The following is a 25,582-nucleotide window of genomic DNA, read 5'->3' on the forward strand; positions in this document are numbered from 1 at the left end:
AATATTTAATATATTAAGACAAATCCTCTCCAACCCACCGAACATCCAACGATTTTTCCTGTATTTTTAAAAACTTCATCAAAATTCACCACAAATTGCTTACTTTAGGACAAGAGTATTAATTTCTGTTACATTTTTACCATATTTTGCAAGAGGTATGTTAGTGAGTCTGGGGTAGGGTACAAAAAAATCTTAATCAGTAAACCTGTTAAGCATGATTATCGAGCACTAGCGCACACGCTCAAAATGCAGAGCAAGAGCCACAGGGAAAAGTCACGACACAACACACACACACCAGCAAGTAGAAGCAAAGTCACAGCGTAGCAAAAGTACAGATCAAAGGTATAGAAGGTCTTGCTTGTGTTTGCTTCTGCAAAAGTTCCAGAAGAAACGCTACTGTGCAAAAACAAATCAATCCCAGAAGCCATAAGCCCAACAAAGTAACAAAACTCAAAGTCACAGAGAGAGGCAAAATATCAAAAGCAAAGACACAACGCACTCAAAGCCAACGCAAAGCTCAAGCTGTAACTGTGAGTGGCGCTGAAAGAGAGAGAGAGAGAGAGAGAGAGAGAGAGAGAGACTGGCGCTCTGCTCGGCTCTCTTTCGCTGCCGCTGCTGCTGCTTTTGCTGTTGCTTTTGCGGTGACAACGTGCAGAGCATGCGCAAAGCGCAAAGCCGAATGCCGTTGGAGCGGCAATAAACCGGTTTCGAGTGGAGCATGCGCCTGCGTGGTGGCCGCAAACGAACCAAAATTAGCGACGAAGAGAGCTTTCGGGAGTAGCAAAAGCAAAGGCAAAACGCAAAAGACAACAACAAAAAGCAAAACCGAATTCCCATTTTTATGCCAACCTCGCGAGTTGGCCAATACGATCTGCAACTTCAGACATCAGACTGCAAGCGGTCAGCCAGGTGAACGGCAGCCAACACACAGCCCCCTCGCATAAAGTAAGTGGGCGTGGCAAATCTACCGAGTGCATATATCTACCCATCTGTCTGTGTGTGTGTGCGCGTGTGTGCAGTGAGAGATGTAAAAATTATATAAAAATCATAATACATCACAGATCCAATGGAAAATCAAGTGCATTTCTCGGGCTCAAATCGAAAATTGTGTTGCCAAATGCCGGAAAAAGTGTTGCAAAGTCAATGAATTGCAGCGGCAAAGTGCTGCCAATCGTAAACTAATTAAAAATTAAATGATTTTCCAGCGAAATTAATGCTAAATCAGCTATAAAATGAGCAAAAAACAGCTATAAAAATGTCCACAAACACAAATGGAGCGACGCAGGCACAAACGCACACATGGACACGCACACACACATGTAAAACAAAGAAAATTGCAAAGAAAATGCAACTGTCTGTGTCTGTACCTGTGTGGATTTTCATCTCTGTGTTTGCGGCAGTGGCAATTTATTTATTGTTTATTTAGGGAATAATTTTCTTTCCATCAAATTTATAGAAAATTTACAATCAAAATCAAAGAGAACCAATTTGGGAAGAAAAACTTTGAAGATTTCTGTGGATTATTTTAGCAAACCCAAAAGCAAACCACAGAAAAAGGTGAGTTTACAGATATTTATAGATATATAAGTCAAACACCTCTCCGTGCAGTGCCAACACCTTTTCCACCCTCCTGCTCTAACGACCATATCCGACCATCTCTCATGGCCAAAATATACGAGCAGCGTTTTGCAAACTCAAAAATGATCTCAGGCGTTGCTAATTATTTCTTTGCGCCTTGTACATCCAGCGAAGGTGTATATTGTTAGGCAGTCTCCCTGCTCCTCCTCTTTGATAGCCCCGTGCTACAGTTTGTTGTCTGCGCATCTTCAGCGAACACCAAACACCAAAACAGAAGCAGCAACAGCAACAGCAACAGCAACACTACGAAAATGGCCAACATAACTGAGCCAAGATTTTACTTTCATCATCAAGCGACCATCAGGCAACGGGCAGCAACAAATGAAATTTTGAAATTTTACTTTCATTCATCTCTCTCTGGTCTCTGGTCTCTGGTCGCGTCTCTCGACGTTTTGTGCATTTTACAATATTTGGCGCGGAGCTTTTCACTCTCCATTTCGTTTGCTCTTTGTACTTTTTTCACAATTACGAAAAATATAGCACTAATATTTTGTTAATTGCAACCAGTACGCAGAGTGTTTATTTTCTCTTGGGCAACCAAAACTGAACCGTCCTCTGCCGCGGGTCAGACCAAGACATCCCAGCATCGGATCGGGGACAACCGGAATGGGCGATTAAAACTTATTTGTGGAACAGCTCCAGCAACTTTGAGACACTAAACAAAAAAACAAGCACAAATTGATTTTGGATTTGGTTTCGGACTTGGACTTGGATTTGTATGTGGATGTTGCTGTTGCTGTGGCTGTGGCGGCAAAAAGGAAACTTAGTTTTCACTTGCCGCCATCGCCATCGCCATCGCCATCGCCATCGCACATGGCATCGCAGCATCGTCGGTGTGTGTCAGCGACACGAAGATGCTGTTCAAGATGCAAACAGCTGGAGGGAAAATGCATAAAGAAAATCGTCTGGTAGGCTGGCAGGCGGACATGGCTGAGTTAACCTGAAGATTTAGGTGATAGATGAGGCCTAATTGGAGGATTTTCCTCAAGCGAAACTTTGTCATAGGCAGAGGGGCAGGAGCAGTGGCAGAAAACAGAGAAACCCGAAGTAAAGAATAAAGGCAGACACAAATGTAATCTACGTTCCCAGGCATTCTCTTTTGCAGCAGTCGCTTGTGCGGCTCGAGTCGTGCTTCGGTGTGGAGGGAGCGATGCAATTTGGGAACAAGAATTAGAATGTATTACCTTATATTAGCGAGCAAAAACATATTGAAACGTTCTCATTTCAAGGATGTCCCTTTTAAAGCCCTTCAAAAATGATCTTCCAATGAAAATAAATACAAATAGAGAAAGACTTATTGGCTATACGGCTTCCAAGAATACCAAACTCGTCGTCTGATTACGTCAAGGCTTTAATTTCTTTCTATTCAAGAGCTCAGATTTGTGTGCCTATTCCCCAGTCTCTCGAATGTCCCTCGCTTAAACATAAGTTCTTGGAACTCCAATAAACATAGGAATACAAATAATATTTGGCCAAGGCAATTTGCTTTAATTTAAATGATTTAGCAATCAAATTAGACAAATTTAACATGAAATCTAATTAAGAGGCGTTATGGTCTGGTGAATCAACAACATTTTCTGTCCATTTAAGAGCTCAGCTCGAGCCTTCAAGTTAGAATTAGCTTCCTCAAAGATATGAGATAAATAAAGCATCAAAAAGTTAGCACAGTTTCCGAAATAAATTCAAATAAAAACAAAATCAAGTGTGCCATCAGGTGCCAGGGCGAAGAGATGCGATGAGATGAGATGTCTGTAGTGCACACAGAAACAGGCGACCTTGAAAGTACCAAAAGCAAAGCTCAGCCTCAGCTACAGCCTCAGTCCAGCTCTCATAACAGCTTATAAAGATGCTAATTTCCCGTGACAAGCAGCGACCTGTCTTGGCCAGCTGGCAAAACTGGCTAAAGGAGAGAATGGAGGCATGGAGCAGAGGGAAGACAGATGATTGCAGACACACAAAAACTTGTCAACGACTTCTGTTTCTATCGTGCAACCGGATTGGGGCAGCAACAGCAACTCACACACAAAACACGTTGCTGACGTCGAAGAAATTTTAGCTAAAAATTAGATGCAAATGAAAACGAGAGTTTTTGTTGTTGTAGAGGGTCTAGACTCGAGAGACTCTAGCGGGGATGTGACGCTGCTTTTGGCCATGGTGTGCATGGAATGCACGGTGGAAAAATAAATATGTACAAAATTAATTTAATTGTGCATTGTGTGTGTGTGCGTGTGTGTGGGAGGAACCTTCGGGCCTAACTAATTCTAAGACAGAGAATCTTTGCAGCTTTGCTGGGAACATAATTTGCAAAACATTTCAAGGCGATAAACCTTACAAATCTGACAGGCAAATGGCTCAATTATATCCTAAATCCTAAACCAGATCTACATTTTATTGTGGTACATTTCCGTTCATTGTACTGGCAGGCAGATGATCCATCAAATAATTCCGTAAACAAAAGCAGCAACAATAGGTAGCCAATAAAAATATAAAAAATAATACAAAACTTACCGGCATTTGTCATCGAGCTTAGCCTTGAATTTGAACTTGGCCAAGACAATGCGGGTAAGGTGAACTGAGCTGAGCTGAGCTGAGGCCTGCCTGCTCATCGAGACTCAGACAATTTATAGTCGTGCTCCCCGGTCTGCTCTTTTTGGGAGTCTGTCTATCCGTGGGCTGTAAAAGATTAGATGCCAAAATTAATATATTAATATTTCATTTTATGGACTGGCCCCTGCACTGCACTAAATATGAACAAAAGCCAAATGCCGTGCCATAAACTTAATACTTTGTTTAGCCAAGACGACGATTTATCACTAATCGAGTGGTATTCGAAGACAGCAAATGGCTAAGGTTGGCCTTATGTACATAGAAGGGGTAAAAAACTGACACCAGCTTGATTGATGGAGGGTTTTTAGAGTGTGGTTTGAGGCCCAAACTAGCTGGGAGAAGGTCTTAAGCAAAAGCTTATGTTGTGGCTTGTTTATTCATTGGAACATGCATTTAGATGTTGAATCCGCCATTGAACACCGAATAACACAAAGTTGCAAGAACCGAGGGACGCTGCTGCATGCTGCATCAAATCAGCAAAATTTCCAAATTTTATACTAGATATTTGTACTTCGTTGTGTGCCAAAGATGTCTAGGTTGGAAGTAGGTAAACAAGTTATAAAATAAAGTAAACCGTTGTCCCTTGTCAAGAACTACATTTAGGTAGCAGAAACAGCAGAAATATACAGGTACAGATTGCTATATTGGGCTGATGGATATGATGGAAATTATTGTTTCGTTAATGAAGAAGGTAAAAAACATAAATGCATTCTCCACACCCCAGAGAACAAAACCCTTTGGCATTTCCAGGCAGACATGTAGACATTCATTTCCATTGAAATTGTTATCTCAACCATTATCATATTTTGTCAAACAAATAACTGAACAAACAGAGTCACAGCCCACGCAGAGAGACGAAATGTCAAAAAGTGCAAAGGCAGCTAAAAGCCACAGAAACAGGCAGACAACTGACGGACGGACAGACATCAAATCCAATCAAATCTCCACTTAAAATGCACGACACACATTTTGTTTAAACAACAACAAAAGCAACAACAAAACACACACAAAAACAGGGTGTGAACGGCAACATCTTTGAACCTGCGATGGGGCATAAAATTCAAGCAAAAATTGTGCCATGAATAAACCACCGTCGAGGAGGAGGAGTCGGAGGTTGAGCAGCGTCCTCCTGGGTGCTCAAGGAAACCCCCAATAAAAAAAAAAACAATGCATAATAAATATATTTGCAGAGGCAGGCCAAAAGTTGCATTCAACTAACTCTGTTTATCGACTGCCAAATTACAATGCTCCAATGATCTCTCGGGCGGGGGCCAAGCGTTTTGCATTCAATTTTGTTTGGACTCGAAGACTCTGCCTCGAAAAAACGCATTCGAAATGAAAGTGATTGCTGATTGTCGGGTCGGGTTGTTCATTCGCTTTTCAATTTGTTATAGTTATGCATTGTGTTTTGTGTTTGTACAATATTATTATGCGCTCGCTCGGCAGTACTTATTTATTTGCTGTGGCTGTGGCTGTGGCTGCTACCCTTTCAATTTCGCCCGAAGACAAATGGGTATAGGTGGGGGTACGAAGCGCTCTCCTTACGTAAGTTACCCCGTTCCCCCAACCACAGCCAAAAGTGACATTGAAGGCTGATGCCAAAGCTAATTATGCAATTACCCAACCGACCAAACGACACCTGAGACGGAAATCGGAAAGTGAAGCTGATTGGGAAGGTGCACAATTAATGTATATTTAACACATAATATATGGGACTGTGTTGTATTTAGTTAATGGAACATTTAGCGAAGAATGTGATGAGTAATCGCATGGCAAGTGCTGGAGTGTTTTCTTATAGATTCGTTAGTTAATCAAATAATGCAAATTTCCTAGGCGAAGCATAACAAGAGTTGAGTTTTGCTGTAGATATGAAGAAAACTCTAAGTAACACAACGTCAAAGCGATTTAAACGATTATAATATGGAAATAATTGTTTAGAAATTGTTACAAAATTATCTTAATTTACGCATAAATAAATATAGAAATTTGAAATATTTGTTGCCTTCTCCATTGGCACATAAGAAACCTATTATTTCCCGAAGTATTTTCACTTCTACCCAAAACGTTAGCCAGACAAATGGAAAAGAAAATTCAACGACAGATAGCCCAAGCCCAAACCAAGCATTAAGAACACTTTCTACAACCAATTGTAGCTCGAATGCATTTCTTTTGCGCCTTCAAAAATCCACACGATTCGACTTGAATGACAGCCGCAGAAAGTAGCATTAAACCCGGTGGAGAACGTGTCTGAAATATCATATCAATGCCCAGAACTTTGGGGCCACAGGGAACGAAGAATTCTTTTGTTTCTTTTGTTTCCGAAGCGTTCAACGACTTGTCTAGAACATAAATCTTAAGCTCCCAAGGGTGTGGCACTGGCTAATGGTTATTTTTAATGTCTTATGTAATATTTGTGCGACTGTTTTATCGTTTCAGTTAAGCAAGTGGTGTTATATCCCCCCCCAAAGTGATCAGAGAAACCTTCAAGATGAAAAGCGCCAAGCGCTGGCTGTTCATGGCAGCAACAGGTGAGAGGAGAGGATAAATAAACCGAAACGGGTTCCCATCCTGTGGATTATGCAACACATTGGAGCTGTGAAATTTTAATTCCAATTTGCGGTTTTTTGCAGTGCTGCTGCTGAGCCTGTTGGCCTGCTCAGAGGCTGCCCTGCCCTTCAAAAAGGTGTCCATTGCCAAGACACCCGCCTCCACAAGCAGCACCAGCACCACCAGCACAACCACAGAGGACACACCCGTCCAGGAAGAGGAGAACACACCAGTGCCAGCCAGCGACAGCGACGTTGCCAAGGTGAGCGATGAGAAGTTGGGAAAGATTTTCCCACTGGTTAACTCGATTATTTATGGTGTAAATGTCCCACCCAACAGGCGGAGAACAACACTCGCAGCTCCACAAAGAACTCCAAGCTGACGGGCATTCCACAGATTGATTACATTTGGGATCCCAATTTGCCAAGAGAATTGAATGGGTAACAAAGCAACGAGAGTGAGCATGTCTAAGGATGCACTAACCATCTCTTCTATAGCTACAATCTCTCAACGTATCCCTTCCTGTCGACTGTGCCCCCCATGGATGAGATTCACTTCAAGTGCGAGGGCCTGCACGATGGTTTCTATGCCTCCATCGAGTACAAGTGCCAGGTGAGACGCGCGACCTTGTCCCGGCACAAACCCTATGTGCATATGTCCAGTAATTTCTCTTTTGCAACGACGACTCCGCGACGGGTTTACCGTCGCTTACGTGACGCCTAAAAAAAACCAAAACTCGTTTAAGCCTAGCGTTCGATCTTGACCTCAAAAATTGTTTGATTTTTGCTTTTGCCGCTAAACATTTGGATTAGTTATGGAATTGCTAACAACTCGGACAACATCGTCTCATTGCAGATCTATCATCATTGCGTCTATGGCATACGACACGATTTTCTGTGCGCCAACTTCACGGCCTTTGATCAGCGGACTTTCATTTGCCACTTTGCCTCCGATGTGGACTGCGAGGGATCACAAAAGTATTGGAATAGGTAACAGATCTGCAGGGAACCTTAAGCAACAATCACTATAAGCATTCTCTTTCCAGAAACGATGCTCTGTACATGGCCACCACTACCACATCCACGACTACGACAACCATTGCCCCACCGCCCACGCAGCCAGCAGCACCGCGTCGAAGACTTCAAAGACCACAGCGACCGCTGAGGCGGCCGTACAACCGTAGACCCATCGATGACTACTACTACGATGAGGAGGATCAGTACGAGGATGAGTATTACGAGCGACCAACGCGCAGGCACAAGACCAGGCCGCGTCATCGCAAGCCACAGCTGGACTCGGACTACGAGGAGGAGTACGAGGCGGAGAAGCCCACGAGACGCAACAGAAACCGCTACAGGGATGAGGAAGAGTCGCTGGACGAGGACTATGAGGAGCGGCCAGCAGTGCGCAGGGGAAAACCCACGCCGGGAGCCGCTGGCAGAAAGAATTCGCCGCCACGCAAGCCTGGACGAGCGGAGGAGCGACGCAGCTTCAATGAGGATCGACCGCTGGCCAGGCGACGCAGCAATGAGAAGCGCACAACGCCCTCCTACGCCAACGAAGATCTGGATGAGTACGAGAAGCCCTATGGGGGCACAGACCAGGAGGAGGCTGCCGAGGAGCAGACCCCGCAGAAGGTGAAGACCACACCAAAGCCCCTCACGGAATTTATCACGCCCAAGGCGGCTGCCGCTTCGGTCTACGCCAGGCCCAGGGCTCCACCGAAGATTGCACGACCCGTGCCCATAACCGAGAAGAAAAAGTATTCCTATCCGGTGCAGAAGAACACGGCCACCGTCCAGCCACCGTTTGGGCGTGGGCAGGACGAGGAGGATTACTCCCAGGAGCAGCCACTCGAGGATGACTACGAGCAGCCACCGCCACCACCACCACCGCCAGCCAGGAACGATCCCAGACGACGCACATTGCCCGCGTCCAGGGCCGAGCAGCTGAAGCCCACTCGGGGCACACTGCGGAAGCCGGTAACTGACAAGAAGCCTCTGGAAGAGGACTACGAGGAGCCGGAGCCACCGCGCAAGCGTAAGCGTCCGCTGGCACCCCGTTCCCGTGCACCAGCGCCCGATGTGGACTTTGAGGACGAGGATTACGGGGAGAGCCCTGCCCCTGCGCCAGTGGCAACAGCCGCGCCGGCACGTGGCAACCTGAGGAGTCGCTCGAAGGCGGCAACGACCACCAGGAAGCCCATAGCGCCCCGCCCTCGCCAGCCCATCGTGGAGGAGGAGGACGACACGGCAGAGCCCATCATCAGCGGAGAGGAGGAGACGCCATCAGCCGCAGCCGCGATTGCGCCACGAACGAGAGCGAATTCGCTGAGCGGAAGGACGGCACCGGGGAAGAGCGCGCAGCGTCCATCATCGGTACGTGTGGTCAAGCGACCCTTCCTGCCCTCACGGGGCGGCAGCCCCTATCTGCCGCGTGGTCTTCAGCCAGTGGGCGTGGCCCTGAGGCCAGTGCCAGCCGTGACCACAGACAGCACGCCCATCGACATGGGTTCGACCATCTCGGGGGTGCGTCTGCTGGAGCACGGGGCACCGCTGCTGCGAGGACGGCCGGATAGCAGCGAGGACGAGGCGGTGGAGCAAGAGGAGGAGGAGGACGTTGAGGCGTTCGCGCCTCCGTCTCCAAGTCCGCCGCGCACCACGCTGCCGCCTCGCAGCGCACTGCCGGCCACGCCCAAGCAGCAGCAGCAGCAGCCGCCGCCACCGAAACTGAATCTCGACGAGCTCTACGAGAACGACTACGATGTGACGCTGAACGATGCGCTCGATCCGACGCTCAAGCCGCTCTCGCCAGTGCCACAGCATCAGCTGCAGCTTCAGAATTCGCATCCGCTTCCATATCAATCGCAGCAGCAGCAGCAGCAGCAGGGGGGTCGTCCCTATGCCAGTGCCTATGCAGCGCCTGCCTCATCCGCCTACAATCCATTTGCCTATCAGCAACAGTATCATCCGCAGCAATCATCATCAACATCAACCGCTTCAGCTTCAGCATCAGCATCGCAATCCCAACCGCAATCGCAATCCCAGCAGCCAGCGAGCTACCATAGTGATTCCTATTTCTCATCGACAGATATACGCAGGCGGGCCATTGTCCCGTCGCAAGCCGCGCGTTCACATCGACACGAATACGCTGCTCCCCGAGGATCAGCCATTGGAGGAGGATCAGCCGGAGCTGGTGGCGTGAGTCATCATCAACCACAAATGAATGGACGAATTTCCCAGCATTTCTACGATGATTTTGCCTATTAAAAACACGAGAAGTTTCTGTGTGTAATAAGGTGAGTGGCAAGAGGGGCTCAACCTCTGACATTTCCCTCTAAGTTGATCTTTTCCATTGCAGTTCTTCAGCTGTAAATAAGTTTCCCCGGAGAGCAATCGAAGAGGAGTGAAAGTACTTTAGTCCCCCCGCACATAAGGTTAAGAGAAGAACTTAACTACTTACTTCTAATATGTAATATGTAAAGCCCATGCCCCTACATTGTATAATACTCAATTGTCGTGATAGTAGCCGGGACATTGTGCATTTGTCTGTCCAACACCAACACCACAACCAACCAACACCCAGCAAAAAGATGAACAATGGACAATGCCCAGCAGGCAGACCAGCAATACCCGTGGCCAAATGTCCTTAAAGTACATTTAGTGAGAGACGAACAAAAAATAGAAAAGAGAAATTTACTTAATATTCCTAATTTAAAATTCTGTAATATGTGTGTAAGTTCAGTGTCCAGAAAGAAGACTTAAGTCCGAGTGCTTAACTAAACTAAATAATAATAAAATAGAAGAAAACACAAATGGAAAACACTCACAATCCAGCCACCAGCCAACGCCTCTAATCACTCGAGCGCAGGCAGACCTTTAGGTTCTCCGTTTCCTCCTCCAAGTGATCGAGTTTCTTCATCAAAATAATCTAGAAAATAAATACAGAATCAGTAAACAGTAAACAGAATAATGTATAAACAACATTCCACACAACCTTTGCTGCTGAGACAATTTCCGTGGCCACGCGCAGTGGCATATGTTCGACGCTTTGCACTAAAATCATGGGCCGTATTCTGGCCAAGTCCTCAATGGCTCTGAAGCCCGCTGCATACAGCTGCTTGGCGCGATTCTGAAGGAACAAAAAGAGAAAATGTAACCCAATGCCATCCAGATATTTGAATTTGTTTCCTACAATTTTAACGCCTGGCAGCTCCATGAGTGGCTCCAGTTCTAGCGTGCCACAGCGATCCATTTTGTGTAGGATGCGCTCGAACAGTGACTTGTAGCACCAGAACCCTGCAATTTCCTCGCACAGCCGCACAATGGCACTGGAGGCGGCAATCGATTGGCTAATCAGATGCTGCAGCATGCCACGTTCCACGTTATATTTGCCAGAGACTGTGGGCAGTGGCAGCAGATCGAGGATATCCGACAGGATGAGCACTTTGTAGAGGCGATTCAGCTGCAGCGACATGGGACCCTGCACGGACTGCGTCTTGTAGAGCCTCGCCGCGTGGGCCTCGGTGAAGCCGAGTTGCTTGAACAGCGCCTGCGATTCGGTGGAGAGCGAGGTGTAGACATTGAACAGAATGCTGGCATCGGCGGGGAACAGCTCATCTCCTCGCTCGTTCGAGTTGAAGCACACCACCAGATACAGCAGATGCGAGTAGCTGCTGAGTATAAGCTGCTGCTGGGCCTGCTTCAGTTCGGTGTGTATGGCACTGGCGCGCTTGTAGTCAATGCCCGCCTTGAAGGCAGCCCGTCCAATGTCAGTGAGCTTGAAGCGAGTGGATTGGCTGATCAATAGACGACGATCGCCTGCAGGACGTATGCTTTGGCTGCCATCCTGTGTGGTTATGATGACCGAACAGTTTGTCGCCTTTGGCTTGGCCTCTGACAGCTGCAGCACTTTGTTCTTGAACATTTCTTTGAGTATGCGGAGCACTAGCTCATCCACGGCCACCTCCAGAGCATTGGCCTGCACCGCCAGGAGTGTGCTGTTCACTAGACTATTCAAATCGCGACGACAATCGGCCAGTTTCAGTCCAATTACGCTCAGAATGAGTGACTAGAAGGAAGAGTAAAGATTTAATTAGTTTATACATTTATGTAGGCGATTATATGGCTAAAGGAGTCTGGCAGTCTAGAATCCACAAGAGGTATGTATATAAACAATCTAAATCATGTTTTTCGCCACAGTCAGTGCGGTAATCTCAACCAAATATAAACGTGGAGTGACAAAACGCAGCAGATACCGAGCGAAGGATCGCAGGTAAGCCTAGAAAACATTAGTTAAGTACTTGCCTGCAAGCCCACTGCCTCCTGCTCGTACAACGAACTCAGCGCCTTGTCCATGGGTGAGAAGAGCATTTGCCCTACCTGCAGATTGTCTTTGCATTGAGCAATCAGAATACTTTCGCCTGCCTCCCCAAGGCCAGCACGTCCGGCGCGCCCCACCATTTGCTTGTACTTGCACAGCGTCATGAACTCCTGGCCCACGTAGGGAGCGCGTATGATGACACGCTTGGCTGGCAGATTGACGCCCGCGGCCAGGGTGGAGGTGCAGCAGATGACGGTTACGACTCCAAAGCGATAGGCGGTCTCTATGTACTTGCGCTCGTCGGTGGTGAGGCCAGAGTGGTGATAGGCAATGCCGTAGGGCAGCGTTTTGGCCAGCACCGGGCTGAGAACGCCACACATCTTGTCCAGGGCATCCATCAGATCGACCTTTTCGCTGCGGCGATGCGCAAAGAACTTTGCCTTGGGCACAATGCGACTCAGCAGCAGAGCCACATTCTCGCAATTCTTGCGACTGGGGCAGAACACCAGGCAGCAGTGCTCAGGCGCACATTCGCTGATTAAGCCAGCCAACTGATCGGGATCCGCACGCTTCACAGCTTCGCTGTACTGCAAAAAAGAGAGCAAAGACATTGAAGCTACGATTTAAGTTGCCAAATTTTCACTCACATTAAAGTCAACTGTGCGGCTGGGCACAAATATTTCCTCGATCGTGTGGCCCAACGAGTTGATTTCCAACAAATCGGAGCCACACTTGATGTACTCCTTCAGCTCCACGGGCCGAAAGCCGCGTGTGTAGACATCGGCATTGAGAAAGGCAGAAATCTCGCTTAGGTTTCCGATTGTTGCACTCATGCCCACAATTTGTATGTTTGCTAAGGGAAAGGAGAGGTCTTTTAATCATCCTTCAGTTTATAGACCCTTCCACTTACCATTCAGAAACATTACTTTAGTGAGAAATGCCTCGAGGGTGGCACCGCGTCCCCGTTCGCCAATCAAATGCAACTCATCGACCACCACGAGGCCAATCTCGTGGGGACGTTGCACATCAATCAGACTGTCCATCAGCACAGCTCCCTTCTCGATTGAAGCAATAAACAGACTGCGCCGCTTGCAACGAGGCTGTGGCGGACACTTGCCCTTGCCGGCCGTGTATTCATCGACAATAAAGTCCAACTCAATGGCAAAGGGAGACATGGCGCTGACTTTCTCCTGGACAATCGAGACATAGGGCAATATGAACAGCACATTGCGCTCCCGGCACAGCAGTTCGCGCAGCATGAGAATCTCTGCCACTAGGGTTTTACCCCCGCTGGTGGGCAGAGCGTAGATTAGATTCTTTCGCTGTCGTATGGCCGGTAGATTCAGGCACTCGTCCTGCCATTCTGAAAGCAAAACGAAACATGTAATAATGGGATTTGGGTACATATTCACAGTGCTGAATGCCTTACCATACAGACTCTGGATGCCCTTGTGCTCCAGTATCATCTTCCTGACCTTATCCGGCAGACCATAGAAGTCGCCCTTGCTGGGGAAGCTGTCCTTGGGCAGCAGGCTCTTCTGCTCAAAGTCGGCAAAGGCTTGGCTCTCCCAATTGCTTGGGTCGAGTATTGATTGGTTCTTCAGCTCCTGGCAGGTGGCATATTGCGTGCCAAATATTAGTCCCTCAATGGCGGACATGGACTCGTCGCTGATCGGAGCCAACGATTTTTCTGCTCTATCTGGGGTCTTGGGATTGGGAACTTTGAAGGCAACTGCATCGAGGAAGAGTTGCGTGTTCTGCGCAATTGGGTCACTAAAGTCCTCGGCTCCGTGGAATATATTCTCCATTTCGGCAATGCTTAGATCATGGAGATTGATCTGCTTGAACAACGTGCCGGCTTCCTCCTCATTTTCATTAGTTGGAGCTTCGTTTTCCTCGGCTTTTTGGGTGCCCGGAAATGTAATGTCAGCAAAAAGGCCATCGTCAGATCCACTCTGTTGCAACGGTTTATTGCTCGTTGGCGCCTGTGTACCGAAGAGCTCCTCATTGCGCCCGCTGACAATATCCTCGAGTTTTGCATTGGAAAAGAAACTATCTTCGTCGCTTTCTGGCCAAAAGAGGCTCTCGCTGCAAAAGCGTTTGCAATTCCCAATATCATTTTCTTCACTTACATCAAATTGCCTTTTGTTGGCAATTGGTTGATTATATTTTTGTGCATGATCGGACATGTTTCGCGCGCGATTGAGGGACCGTCCATCAAAGTGAAAAAATACCAAACCAGGGCTGCTGAATATGCAAGCTATCGTTTTCATAAAACATCGAAACACCCGCGAGACCTGTAACGGCACCTGTGGCTCACCTGTAAAAATGCCATGCAATTAACATTCAATAAAGGATTTCAATAAAGGGCGCTGACCTGCTGTGAGCTTTCCCCATTATAAGATCTTTGCGTTCGATTTTAATAAATTTGTTGGCGGCTCAGCTCGATGGTGGTGTGACTGTGGTATAAATGTTCCATAATACCGCGATAGACTAGGACTGAGTGCATCAACCCCGCAGCAGCGACAGTTTAGTTGTTATTTGTTGTGAAACTGTGTGGGAAGGTAAGAAACATTTAATTTATTAAATATCTAACAAATTGTTGTTGCTGGAACTTCTGTGCAATGGAATGTAGTAACTCACGAAATAGCCAATCGCACCACTGACTATTTCGTGCTTTCGCAGTTTGTGCCGGAAATTATGCATTACGCTTAAGCTCTGCTTAGGTTTATAAAAGCACTTATTGCCACTATCTAGCAACAAAGGAACTTGAAGCTGAGTGGGTCTATCTATAGTCCAGAATTTGATCATCATAATATTTTTGGCGTTTCAAATTACAATTGTACGTACATTCTTTGCGGTGGATGGTGTGACCAAAGCAACACATTACAAGGGCTGCAGAGGATGGCTATCAGTGTTGCAACGCTCGCGGTACTGCGAATTACCTGCTGTTTTGTTGGAGGGAAAACGCAAAAACATTTTAAAAATATTTAAATAATTTAATCGCTGTTAAATAAATCTGCCGCCAGAGTTCTGAGGCTATTAAATGTTGTGATAAGAGCAGTCTCTTGGTTCCAGCCACCCAACATAGAGAGCGTGCGGCGTATTGCAAGTATCGGAATTCGATAGCCCCGACGACGGTGGTGGTCTCCTCTTTTCGAAGTGTGTCTTATAAAAAGGGAAATTTAATGGAAACTCGCTTTTAAAATTACAGAAAGAAGCCGAAATGTCCTGCTGGTACTTGGAGCACCTAAGTACGCAGGAGCGGGTGATCCTGCCGAAGGGCAAGAGCACAATTGGTCGCCACTCGGCCTGCAGGATTGTCCTGAATTATGCATTCATGTCGAGGGAGCATGTGGAGATGTCGGTTAACTCCAATGCTGTCCTGGTCAAGTGTCTGGTAAGTTTGGGATGAACAACAGAGCATAATATAGATAAACTAATTCTGTTTTTGCGTCCCCCAGAACGCCTCGAATGGTGTTTTCGTGAATAATGCGAAAATCCAGAAAAAGCCTGATGGAGTGCCTGTGAGCGAAGGAGATTTAATCAGTCTGGGCTGCCCTCTGCTCGAGAAGAAGTGTTCCAAAAAATGGGCCGTCTTCAGTTTGAAAAAAGTGCCTGTCCAGACCGAAGAAATTGTGCTGTCCAGCGATTCGGAGGATGAACTACTAACTCGGCCGCCGCCAAAATCTGCTGTTGAATGCAAGGTAGAACCTGTTGAGAAGACTGCAAATATTCCAAGCGAGGCAACTACTGCCGCCAAAGAAACTGAGAAGGAGGGTCCTACTACATCCAAAGCCGGTACACATCCGATCCTGCACCTTCCAAAGGTGCCACAAGTAAAGGCGGAGTGGGTGAAGACGGCCCAAGACATAACGAGCATCTTTGGTGAGGCGGATGAGGCCATTATCGGCAGTGTGCTGAGCATTAATCCGTATTTATACAATCACTTGCCGAAAGAGAAGCAAGCACTGCCAGTCGCAAATCTGCTCGATGGTCAAGTCATTGAGCTGGAAGATAATGAGGATAACAACAAGGCGAAGGATCCGCCCTGTCAGCAAGCGAACGAGACAGCCGGCAGCATGCTACCGCCCTGTCCGCATCCGCCTTTGTCGGCGCAAGCCGTGGACGACTATGATGAGGACATGGCAATGTCCCAGGCGGTCCTGCAAGAAATGAAGGACGAGATGGCATTCAGCGATGGCGAGGAGAACTTTTTTGAGTTGACCAACAATGAGTGCAGCCACCGCAGCTCATCCTTGTCTCCCTTGAATGATGAGGAAGACGTCATTGTGATCTCCGACAGCGACGATGACGATCTCTGCAGCAAGGTGGCCGACTGGTCCAACAAGCTGCTCAGCCAGAAAACACCCGACGCTCTGTCACAGTCATATCCCTTGACCGAATCTGACGCGGAGGAAGATTTTCAATCTCAAATGCAATTCCGCATTTTGCCGAAAGCGCTTCGCATGCTGGACTCCAGCGATGATGAAGAGGATGTGCCTTCCTCTCGCCTCTTTCCCAAATACTCCAAGCCACTGCGCATTGATTCCAGCTCGGATGAGGACGATTCATCCACGCCCAACATCCACAAGGGTAAATATTTTCTACTCTATTTCTTGAAACCTTTATCTCACAATTTTCTCTCGTTCGCAGCGGACAAGGCAGCCCTAAAACCATCTCTCCTTCGCTCAAAGTCCGTTGGCACCACCGAAGACGAGTGCCAATTGTTCACGCGGCGCCCGCGTAAGGATCAGGCAGACACCATTCCCGAGACGGCGCTCAGCTCAGAAGATGATTGGGATAATTGGGATAATTGGGACTTCGGTAACATGATCAATGAAGCCTTGAACGGCGTATCCTCCCTGGATGAAACAATTCCTGACGCATCCAAAAAGTCAAAAATTGTCCAAACCCCAGAGAAAATAGCATTGGATATTTCCATGGAGATAGAACTGCTGGCTAACCCAATAACGGAGGAAGCGGACGTTTCTGCCCCAGAAAAAACTCCTTCACCAAAGAAAGCCAATGTGGAACCTGTTATGGCCTGCAAATATAACAAGAAGTCCAGAATCTCCAGTCGACGATCAACCATTGCAGTCTCCTTCGAAGACTTGGCTGAAACTTCTCTCGAAACACCTAAAGAATCTCCTCAAACCACAGTTAAAGTAGAGCCTGCCGTTTCCAAGCACCATTCAAAGCTGAAGGCTTCTTCTATGGAGATAGAAGCTTCTTCTGTGGAGAAAGCCGAAGCGGAGCAACCAGCAGCTGACAGCAAGAAATCCAGAATTGTCCATCGACGACTATGCGTAACAGTGTCCCGCGAAGAGTTGCTTGGCACTTTAAAGGAGAAACCAAAGGATGTACCTTTAGTGAACAAAACCACGCGACGATCCACCGTAGCCGTCTCTCATGAAGAGTTTGCTGAAACTTGTAGCATGGAGCCAAAAGAAGCTCCTTCCGTAGACAAAGCCAAAGACAAAGTGGAGTCCGCAGCTTCCAACAAAAATCAAGCAAAAGCGAAGGAGAAAGATTATCCTTCCAAGCGAAAGGAAGCGCCAAAAGCCGAGCCATCTGCAGCTTCCATTAAGAAGTCCCGAATCTCCCAGCGACGTTCATCTGTTGCCGTCTCTCGCGAACAGTTTGCTGACGCTTTTGAGGAGGAGAAAAAGGAAGCTCCTTCCGTAGAGAAAATCAAAGATAAAGTGGAGCCTGCCGTTTCCAAGAATCACTCAAAGGCGAAGGGTTCTTCTAAGAAAAAAAAAGATTCTCCTTCTAAGCGCAAGGAGGGACCAAAAGCGGAGCCTGAAGTGGCGAAGAAGATATCCAGAATCTCCCAGCGACGATCAACCGTTGCCGTCTCTCGCGAACAGTTTGATGACGCTTTTGAGGAGGAGGACAAAGCCAAAGAAAAAGTTGTGAAGAGCTCGAAAGAGAATGAGCCAGCAGCCAAGCCAAAGGAGAAATCTCCATCAAAAAAAGAGCCCAATGCACGACTTCGCAGCCGAGCCATTTCGTGCTACTATGAGAAACCCCAAGACGAACCAGACCTGGTCACAAGCATTGTCAGCGGGATGGACATGAAGCAGATTAGGAGACCCGAAGTGATTGAGGCTCCTTCGTTGCCCAAGTATCGGGGCAAGCTGCGCGGCGTTTCGGCAGTGCCCAAGGCCAAGATTTTGGACCACCAGCGATTCCTGGACTATCAGGCGGAAATGAATGCCAAATGGAAGGAGAAGCCAAAAGCGAAGAACCCAGTTGATGTCGAAACAAAGGAGAAGCGGCGCGAAGCGCTCAAAAAACTAACAGAGAAGAAGCCAGTCGAAGGGGAGCACGCGCCAGGCAGCAGCAAGAGAAAGGCCACAACCACTGTGCCAAAGGTAGCCAATTCGAATCGTGGGGCGTTCCTCACCGAGAGCATCAATGGACTGCCTCCCTCAAAGGTGGCCAAGCTGGATGCACCCGAACCACCACTGAAGAACCGACGTGCCACCATTGACTCTGAGACCTTCTCACAGCAGATTAAGGCACCTGATTCCCTGCCTCTGCCCCGGCGGAACTGGCGTCCGCCAGAGCGCAAGGAGGCCGAGTATGCCAGAAACCAGCGCACCTGCAATCGAACCACCTTCGCCAGCATGGAGAAGGATATGGAGGAGAAGTTGAGGTGCCAGAAGATGTCAAAACGCGTGCGATTCAACGACAAACCTGTGATCTATTTCGTTGAGAAATACATTGGCCAAAGCCCCATGCACGGCGTAAACGGAAGAAAGGACACCGAGTTGCTGTTCTTCAGCACTTACGCGGAGAGGCGTGAACGCTGGTCGAGCCTTCAGGTCAACGACAAAACGTCACACTTCGAGACCATCCTAAAGTGGTCAAATCAATGGCTGAAGCAGCGCAGTGTGGATGCTGTGGCTGATTCGGATGTGCTCAAGCCCATAGCAGCCGAATTTGAGAATGTCAAACAGTACAAGGAGTGAGTGGAAGTGCCTTTTGAATGGCACTCTTAACTAACACTTTGTCTGGTCCTTCTCCTGCAGAAACTTTGTGCCTTTGATGAAGCTGGAGCTGTTGACCACAATCGAAAGGGACTACAAGTTGGGCAGGCCATCATTTGAGGTCTGCCTGCAGCAACCTGTTGAGGTAACAAAATCCTTCTACTGCCTGACTACGCGGGGTGAGTTTCTGTAACTGACGTTCTATACGTTTTCTGATTATCTCTCTCTCTCTTTAGTCTTTATTAACCCGCCAGCAAAGTATATGCTTTACACGCTGTCAAGTGGCGACAAGCTGCCGGAAACGTTTGCCACTCTGCGTGAGCAAAGAACTAAAAATGGTAAGCCAAATCAAAAGTGATCCACCACCCACTCTTACTCACCCTTTTGCCTTACCCTATGCAGGCCAAGAGCTGATTTTCGAAATCCTCAAAGATGGCATTTCGCTGGAAACATTAAACGGCATAAAACTCTTGACTGCACGCCCAGTGGTGGACAGCTTGAGGGTGGATTTGGGCGCACTGCGAGCTGTCGATCAGCTGGCACGCTCGCCACTCCATCGCAGGATAATCAAGCCCACCGAAATGCTGAAGAATGCCAGCATACCCAGCTATGGAACACCGTTTGTGTTCAAGGGTTTCGCCAAGCTCAATCCTCACCAGGAGTTGGTCTGCGCAAGCACGTATCAGCGTGTCATAGATGATTCCAAGCCGAGCATTACGTTGATCCAGGGTCCCCCAGGCACGGGCAAATCCATGATTATTGCAAACATAAGCTTCCAGTGTTTGTATGGAAAGGCGGCCATCAAAAAGGATCGCAAGATACTCATCTGTGCCCATTCCAACACGGCCGTCGATTCAATTGTTTCCCGTTTGCATCAGGTGCGTGAGAACTTCAGTGAGCAGGATCGCTTTGAGATGCTTCGCTATGGGTTGCACGAGAAGATGAGTTCGCTGTCGCGGCACTACTCGCTGGAGCATAAGTACCAGTGTGCCAGGAACCACAAAAGAGATCGTATTAGTGCCGATAACCGCGTGATTCTCAAGCAGCACTACAACGAGCTGCAAGCGGAGGTCAACGAAATGCGAAATACACATCTAAATGGCACCTGGCTGTTCGACCAGTACCAGGAGAAGATAAGGAAGCTGCAGATCTTCGAGGACAAGCTAAATCCACGCCTGACACAGCGCGAGGAGTTCGATATTGCTTCATCGCACATAAAAGCAGCCAACATTGTGTGCACCACACTCTCCTCGTGCGTGAAGCTGTCTAGCTATATAAACTACTTTGATGTGTGCTTAATTGACGAGGCCACACAGTGCACCGAGCCATGGACGCTGCTGCCCATGCGTTTCGGCATTCCGCACCTGGTATTGGTCGGCGACACGCAGCAGTTGCCTGCCGTTGTGCTCTCCCAGAGGGCTGTCGAGTTCGGTTTGGCCAGATCAATGTTCGATCGCATTCAGCGGAGTCTGGAGCGGCAGCAGGCGGACGATCCGCTTGGCCATCTGTCCGTGCACACAAAACTCTTCAAACTGACGACGCAGTACCGCATGCATCCGGAGATTTGCAAGTGGCCGAATCGCTACTTCTACGACGCTCAGCTGGTCAATGAAGTGGGCCTAGAGGGCAAGCTGGCAACACCGCTGATTCCTTATGCCATCATCAACCTGGGCTTCACCAGGGACACCAGTGATCCGAAAACTCGAAGCATTAGCAACGAGGAGGAGGCTCGCTTTGTGGCCAAGCTGCTGGCGGAGATGGAAAAGCATTTGCCGAGCAGACGCTACGGCTACGGACTGATTTCACCGTACAGCAGCCAATGCTATGCGCTGAGCCAAGTGCTGCCCAGCCACATGAACCTGCCACCGCCACTCACTGTGGATGCCTATCAGGGTACGGAGAGCGATGTGGTTGTCATTTCGAATGCGCGCACACAAGGCTGCGGCTTTCTGTCCAACTACCAGAGACTCAATGTGGCCGTTACCAGGCCCAAACGTTGCCTAATCATCTGTGGAAATTTCAAAGATCTACAGGTGAGTGTTCAGCCACAAATTGAGATTCTGTAATCTAATGGGGATCCAAACTCTTCTTTCAGAACGTGCCCATGTGGCGTGACCTGCTGGACGATGCCTGCAAGCGTGGGGTTTACTTCGACTTGAAGCGTGAGGATGTTGCCAATCTGAAAGACTCTTTGATGAGCAAACTGCTGGTGAAACCGCCAGTGAACGAGGAATAGAAATAGAAATCTGAACAAAGCGTGTTACAGTGCCTGGAGGCGAAGACCATGAAGCGGTCCTGCCCAAAAAATACTTAGAAATAATGAAAGGAGTTCGTTGTCGGTTTTACATTCATATTCTCATCGTTTGGTTTATTTTTTGTTTGTTTAATAACATTAATAGAGGACTTAAAGTTTCATTTTCTTTGTACACATAATTTGCTTAAAAACATTTTGCCGACCTGCCTTTTGCCTTCGTTTCCTTCGTATATAACATGATTTATATATGTGAAACTTTCCCTATATATTATGAAGTATATAAGTATATTATTTTTTTTTTGTGAAATAAGTGAATGAATTTAAAGGAACATACGAAATGTTGAATAAATCAAATGACTGGAATTAAGTTACCCAAATCGAATGAGTATAAATATTGCACTATATAAATGATAGGCATCCAAAAGAACATTGCACATAATTTCAGATTACATTAAAAAGTCTTCGGTTTGCAGGTGGATGTATGGGCTCCCAAAAAAAATGCACTTCGATTGTATGTTAATGTTTTGTAAGTGTTGCCCTCTCCAGCCGCACCGAATCCTTGTCAATCTCTAAGTCATAGTAAATATTATTAGTAGTAGTAGTAATTATAGTAAATAGTAAGTAAATTCACTAACAACACACACACAATCGATTATTATAAATTCATAGTTCTGCTATGGTTCTGCTTAAGCTTTAAAATTAATGGAATCGCTTCATAGAATGGGGAGCAGCAGCAGCACACAGAACCTAATGCCAAATCAGAATATCTTAGGTGGGTTGGGGTTTGGGGTTGCGTTTTGATTAGGGGAAAATCATCTAAAATGTAGCAACAAAATCTAACATAACAATTAATTATGCACTTAATATAAAACTAGTTGATGTGGCAGCCTAAAGTGCTTGCCATCTATACAGGATATACCAGTATTTCATTTACACATAGAGAACGTACGACTAAAGCAAAACTCTTTTTTGTTGTCTGTTTTTAATCTAATGGGTAAAGGGTTAACCGCAGTGAACGGTTTGTTGATTTTGTTATAGTTTTTGTTGTGTGTTTAGTTTAGCATATCGCCCAGGGAATCCTTAAGCGATTGATAAATTTGGAATTGCTGATCGGGCTTTAGATTGTAGATCTGTGTGAGTAGCTTCGCCGGCGATGGGGTTCTAATGAAGCTCGATATATAAACGTTGACAAAGGTGGCCATCAGGAATTGACAGTCGAAACGATCCATAATCCCACCATGACCGGGAATCATGTCACCAAAGTCCTGCAACGCATAATGAAAAGTAACCATAGATCAACTCTCTAGAGCTTCCACACTCACCTTGATCTTGAAAGCGCGCTTAAAACCGGAAGCAAAGAAACCGCCAAATGGTCCAATAATCGAGCTGAACAAGCTCAGAGAAATCGAGTGCCAGATATAGGGATAAACGTTCAAAGACTTGCCAATGCCAAACTGCAAAGCAAAGAGTTAATATTAATCATAGAGCATTAAACAGGATACACGACTACGTACAATCTTCAGGCTGTATTCCTGCGGCGTAAATAGATAGCTGGGCACACAGCTCATCGTCATGCGTCCGAGCTCCTCAGAGTATTGTATGGGGCATATAAAGTACTGGTAGTTGCATAGGAAATAGGAGAAGAGAATCCCAAAGAGAACTGTGGCAAAACCACCACCAATGAAGCCCTCCCAGGTCTTCTTGGGACTGAGCTTGATGAGGGGTGTGCGCCCGAAAAAGAAACCAAACACATACGCCATGACATCATTGCAGACAATCATCGACACGGGCACAATGAACCAAATAAGCCCCTCGAATATGTTCTGAATGATGAGGTAGCTCTGGGTGACGACAATCAGCAGCGAGACGTGTGTCCAGGCAAACAGGCTAAACTGTTTGATGTAATACTTCTTCACCAGCGACAGCACAAACCAAACGAAGCCAATAATGTACAGGGCGAATGAGAGGAAGCGATGGTACGTCACCAGAAACTTGAGATATTCCTGAAAGCGAAATGGATTAGGATCCCCAATTAAATTTAGAAACTGCTCTACTTACCACACGATTGATGACCACGCCGAAGTAATCAACCAGGTTCTCGCCATAGAAAAAGTAATTGGATGTGAGCAGAAAGTACCAGGAGAGACTGCGGAACCAGGGAAGTCCGTGTATGCGATACACTTGGTAGCCAATCGAGATGATCTCCTGGAAACACTTCACCTGCACCAGCAATGTCTGTGCAATAGAAACCAAATAGATTAGATAAGACTCAAGAATTCCACGGCGAAACTGGCCATTGAACCCACCGTGATCATTAAGGCCAGCGGACCGCCGTAGATGATCAATGCGAAGCCACAAATCATAATCCATGTGAATATGCCGCGGATGACCCAGTTCTTCCAGCTGCCAAATGGAAAAATTACAAAAATGAATTATTATTATTATTTGTACTGTTTGTTAAAAATATTTGCCACTGCCTGCACCCAGCTGTGGGGCTTTCCGGGCAATTTATTTTTGGAAATGATTCGATACTCTGCCACATACCGATCGGGTAAGTCCTTCAGTGCCGAATCCAATAGCTCTGGTGTCTTGTCCGTGCCCTGGGGTAGGTTCTTGGCCAGCTCTTCAACGAATTTCTCCTCGGGAATTTTCTCCTCCTCAGAGTCCACCTGCGAAGCGTGGCGGACAAAACAGAAAACATTAGAATTGCAATTTCTCGGGCCAGGGGGTGAAGCTTATACATTTTTAACGAGGGGGCCGCCGTTCAAAGTCCAAAATATATACTATGGCTATATAACCATAATCAGAATATCAGCCAACGATATGCCGCTATTTATCCAAGACCCCAACACACACAAACACAAACATACACACAGCGGACATAGAGAGAGAAAGACAAATTGTGGGATTTTCGGTGGCGTGTTTTGTTTGTTGCCAATTCATTGATAAGAAGCCATGTGGGGTGCAGGGCAAAGAAGGTGCTCTTATCAGAGAGACGAAATAAAGCCGGAACCATTGCAGAAAGTGGACGGTACGCCACGGGCGACCTCTCCCATAAGGGGTGGGCGCTTCCGTAATGGCTGGAATCTATCTAATTGGATTTGAAAGCAAGAAATAATGGCGTTACATTGCTGCAGCCCATGGGAAGGGGGTAGGGGGTATAAGTTATTGGATTTTTGCCTGCTGGCCTGCGCTCTCTCTCTCTCTCCTGCGACCAAGGGGCATAAATATCAAGTAGTAAACGCAAGAGGGCGCTCTCTGAAGGGACAGCCTGGAGTTCCGTCATGGAGTGAAAGTAACGGAAGAGAGCCGGAGCGACTCACCTCTTGTTAATTCCACCCCAATTGCGCCCACCTGCTTTTGCGTCAGAGAATAACAAACGGCACACACACACAACGCGCACAACATATGGGTGTACATACATATTCACTGGTATGGGTATACACACATTGGTTTCTTATGTTTTTTCTTCTTTGCGCTCCAATGAATTATGCAAATTGAATGGGGAACGAGGCAAGGAATTGGTCTGCTCCACATAGGAGTCATTGCCTGGGAGAGCAGCCAGCTAATTGGACACTTACATGGTCTGAAGAGTCAGCTGCAGACGAGTGGCGTTTAGCAGCCTCAGCTTGAGCAGCAGCCTCATCGGAGACCGCCTCCTTTCTGCGACGCACTTCGGCCATTATTCTATTTTCACCGTATGCCGCAATTGATTTTGGTATCGACTTCTCACACGCAATTGCAATCAATTGCAGTTGCAGGTCGTCTTTCGTAGCACACACAAAAACTTTGTCAGGAAAATATTTTTGTTAGTGTCAGTTAGGGCTGGGAGATAAATCGATACTATCGATGGTTGAACAATTTAACGACCATCGATAGTATCGACCTTCGCGATGGTTGATTCCTAAAATGAACCAGGACGACCAAAATAAAAAACGAATGACATTGTAGGAAATTACTAGATTTAATATTCCCCAATTTTGATATTAAAGCTAACTATGGCTCGCAGCCCTGAAACTATGATTTCACCCGACTGATGCATACATTTTCCACAATATAAGCTACTAAGATATCTGGATATGATATGATACATTATGTTACGAAGGCTTTTAAATATATATTTGACTAAAAGATTTAAGGTTATTGCCTTTAAATAGTACAGGCTATCCCATAGCAGATAGCATCCAAAGGCATCAATTCATATTTGTCCATCCCT

The 25,582-nt window shown here is 46.9% G+C and overlaps 4 protein-coding genes across 9 annotated transcripts in view; 2 read left to right on the forward strand and 2 right to left on the reverse strand.

Annotated features, from left to right (window-relative positions):
• Positions 1 to 14,320, reverse strand: part of LOC117589306 (helicase POLQ-like) — a 41,731-nt gene extending 27,411 nt beyond the window's left edge. The window contains exons 1-8 of one of the 2 annotated variants that reach the window (XR_004574205.1): positions 13,544 to 14,320; positions 13,025 to 13,477; positions 12,762 to 12,967; positions 12,099 to 12,701; positions 10,987 to 11,862; positions 10,789 to 10,923; positions 10,622 to 10,722; positions 4,147 to 4,311 (exon numbers count right to left, since the gene is read on the reverse strand). Coding sequence is in view for 1 of the 2 variants with exons in the window: in XM_034281102.1 (XP_034136993.1) it covers positions 10,645 to 10,722; positions 10,789 to 10,923; positions 10,987 to 11,862; positions 12,099 to 12,701; positions 12,762 to 12,967; positions 13,025 to 13,477; positions 13,544 to 14,303 (3,111 nt within the window). In the remaining variant the exon portion in view is untranslated. Of the gene's footprint in view, positions 1 to 4,146; positions 4,312 to 10,503; positions 10,723 to 10,788; positions 10,924 to 10,986; positions 11,863 to 12,098; positions 12,702 to 12,761; positions 12,968 to 13,024; positions 13,478 to 13,543 lie in introns of those variants that run through there. The other variant, XM_034281102.1, reaches the window with a different exon arrangement.
• On the forward strand, positions 858 to 10,614 carry LOC117589307 (serine/arginine repetitive matrix protein 1). 2 transcript variants are annotated; one of them, XM_034281103.1, is made up of 9 exons: positions 858 to 945; positions 1,457 to 1,557; positions 6,682 to 6,773; positions 6,876 to 7,054; positions 7,132 to 7,232; positions 7,290 to 7,404; positions 7,648 to 7,781; positions 7,838 to 10,090; positions 10,153 to 10,614. In XM_034281103.1, the coding sequence occupies exons 3-8, from the start codon at positions 6,734 to 6,736 to the stop codon at positions 10,059 to 10,061; spliced, it is 2,793 nt and encodes a 930-aa protein (XP_034136994.1). In that variant the 5' UTR covers positions 858 to 945; positions 1,457 to 1,557; positions 6,682 to 6,733; the 3' UTR covers positions 10,062 to 10,090; positions 10,153 to 10,614. The 2 variants fall into 2 exon arrangements, with proteins under 2 accessions (XP_034136994.1, XP_034136995.1); XM_034281104.1 differs by lacking the exon at positions 10,153 to 10,614 and having other exon boundaries at positions 7,838 to 9,170; positions 9,883 to 10,084.
• A 731-nt stretch (positions 14,321 to 15,051) lies between the features above and the next one.
• On the forward strand, positions 15,052 to 21,743 carry LOC117589305 (probable helicase senataxin). Of its 4 annotated transcripts, none has more exons than XM_034281100.1 (8): positions 15,052 to 15,514; positions 15,579 to 16,710; positions 16,771 to 18,690; positions 18,727 to 19,090; positions 19,155 to 19,291; positions 19,349 to 19,450; positions 19,512 to 21,145; positions 21,208 to 21,743. In XM_034281100.1, the coding sequence occupies exons 1-8, from the start codon at positions 15,341 to 15,343 to the stop codon at positions 21,346 to 21,348; spliced, it is 5,604 nt and encodes a 1,867-aa protein (XP_034136991.1). In that variant the 5' UTR covers positions 15,052 to 15,340; the 3' UTR covers positions 21,349 to 21,743. The 4 variants fall into 4 exon arrangements, with proteins under 4 accessions (XP_034136991.1, XP_034136992.1, XP_034136989.1 ...); XM_034281101.1 differs by having other exon boundaries at positions 16,771 to 17,608; positions 18,029 to 19,090; XM_034281098.1 differs by having other exon boundaries at positions 16,771 to 19,090.
• LOC117589310 (phosphatidate cytidylyltransferase, photoreceptor-specific) lies at positions 21,667 to 25,153 on the reverse strand. The gene is made up of 7 exons (XM_034281108.1): positions 24,948 to 25,153; positions 23,911 to 24,035; positions 23,673 to 23,769; positions 23,425 to 23,601; positions 22,881 to 23,369; positions 22,689 to 22,820; positions 21,667 to 22,631 (listed from the first exon to the last, which is right to left on the reverse strand). Exons 1-7 carry the CDS (start codon positions 25,047 to 25,049, stop codon positions 22,419 to 22,421), a joined length of 1,335 nt encoding a protein of 444 aa, XP_034136999.1. The 5' UTR covers positions 25,050 to 25,153; the 3' UTR covers positions 21,667 to 22,418.
• Between the last annotated feature and the right edge of the window lie 429 nt (positions 25,154 to 25,582).

This window comes from Drosophila guanche, unplaced genomic scaffold (assembly GCF_900245975.1).
Source record: "Drosophila guanche unplaced genomic scaffold, DGUA_6, whole genome shotgun sequence".
In the NCBI taxonomy this organism is placed as follows: Eukaryota; Metazoa; Arthropoda; class Insecta; order Diptera; family Drosophilidae; genus Drosophila; species Drosophila guanche.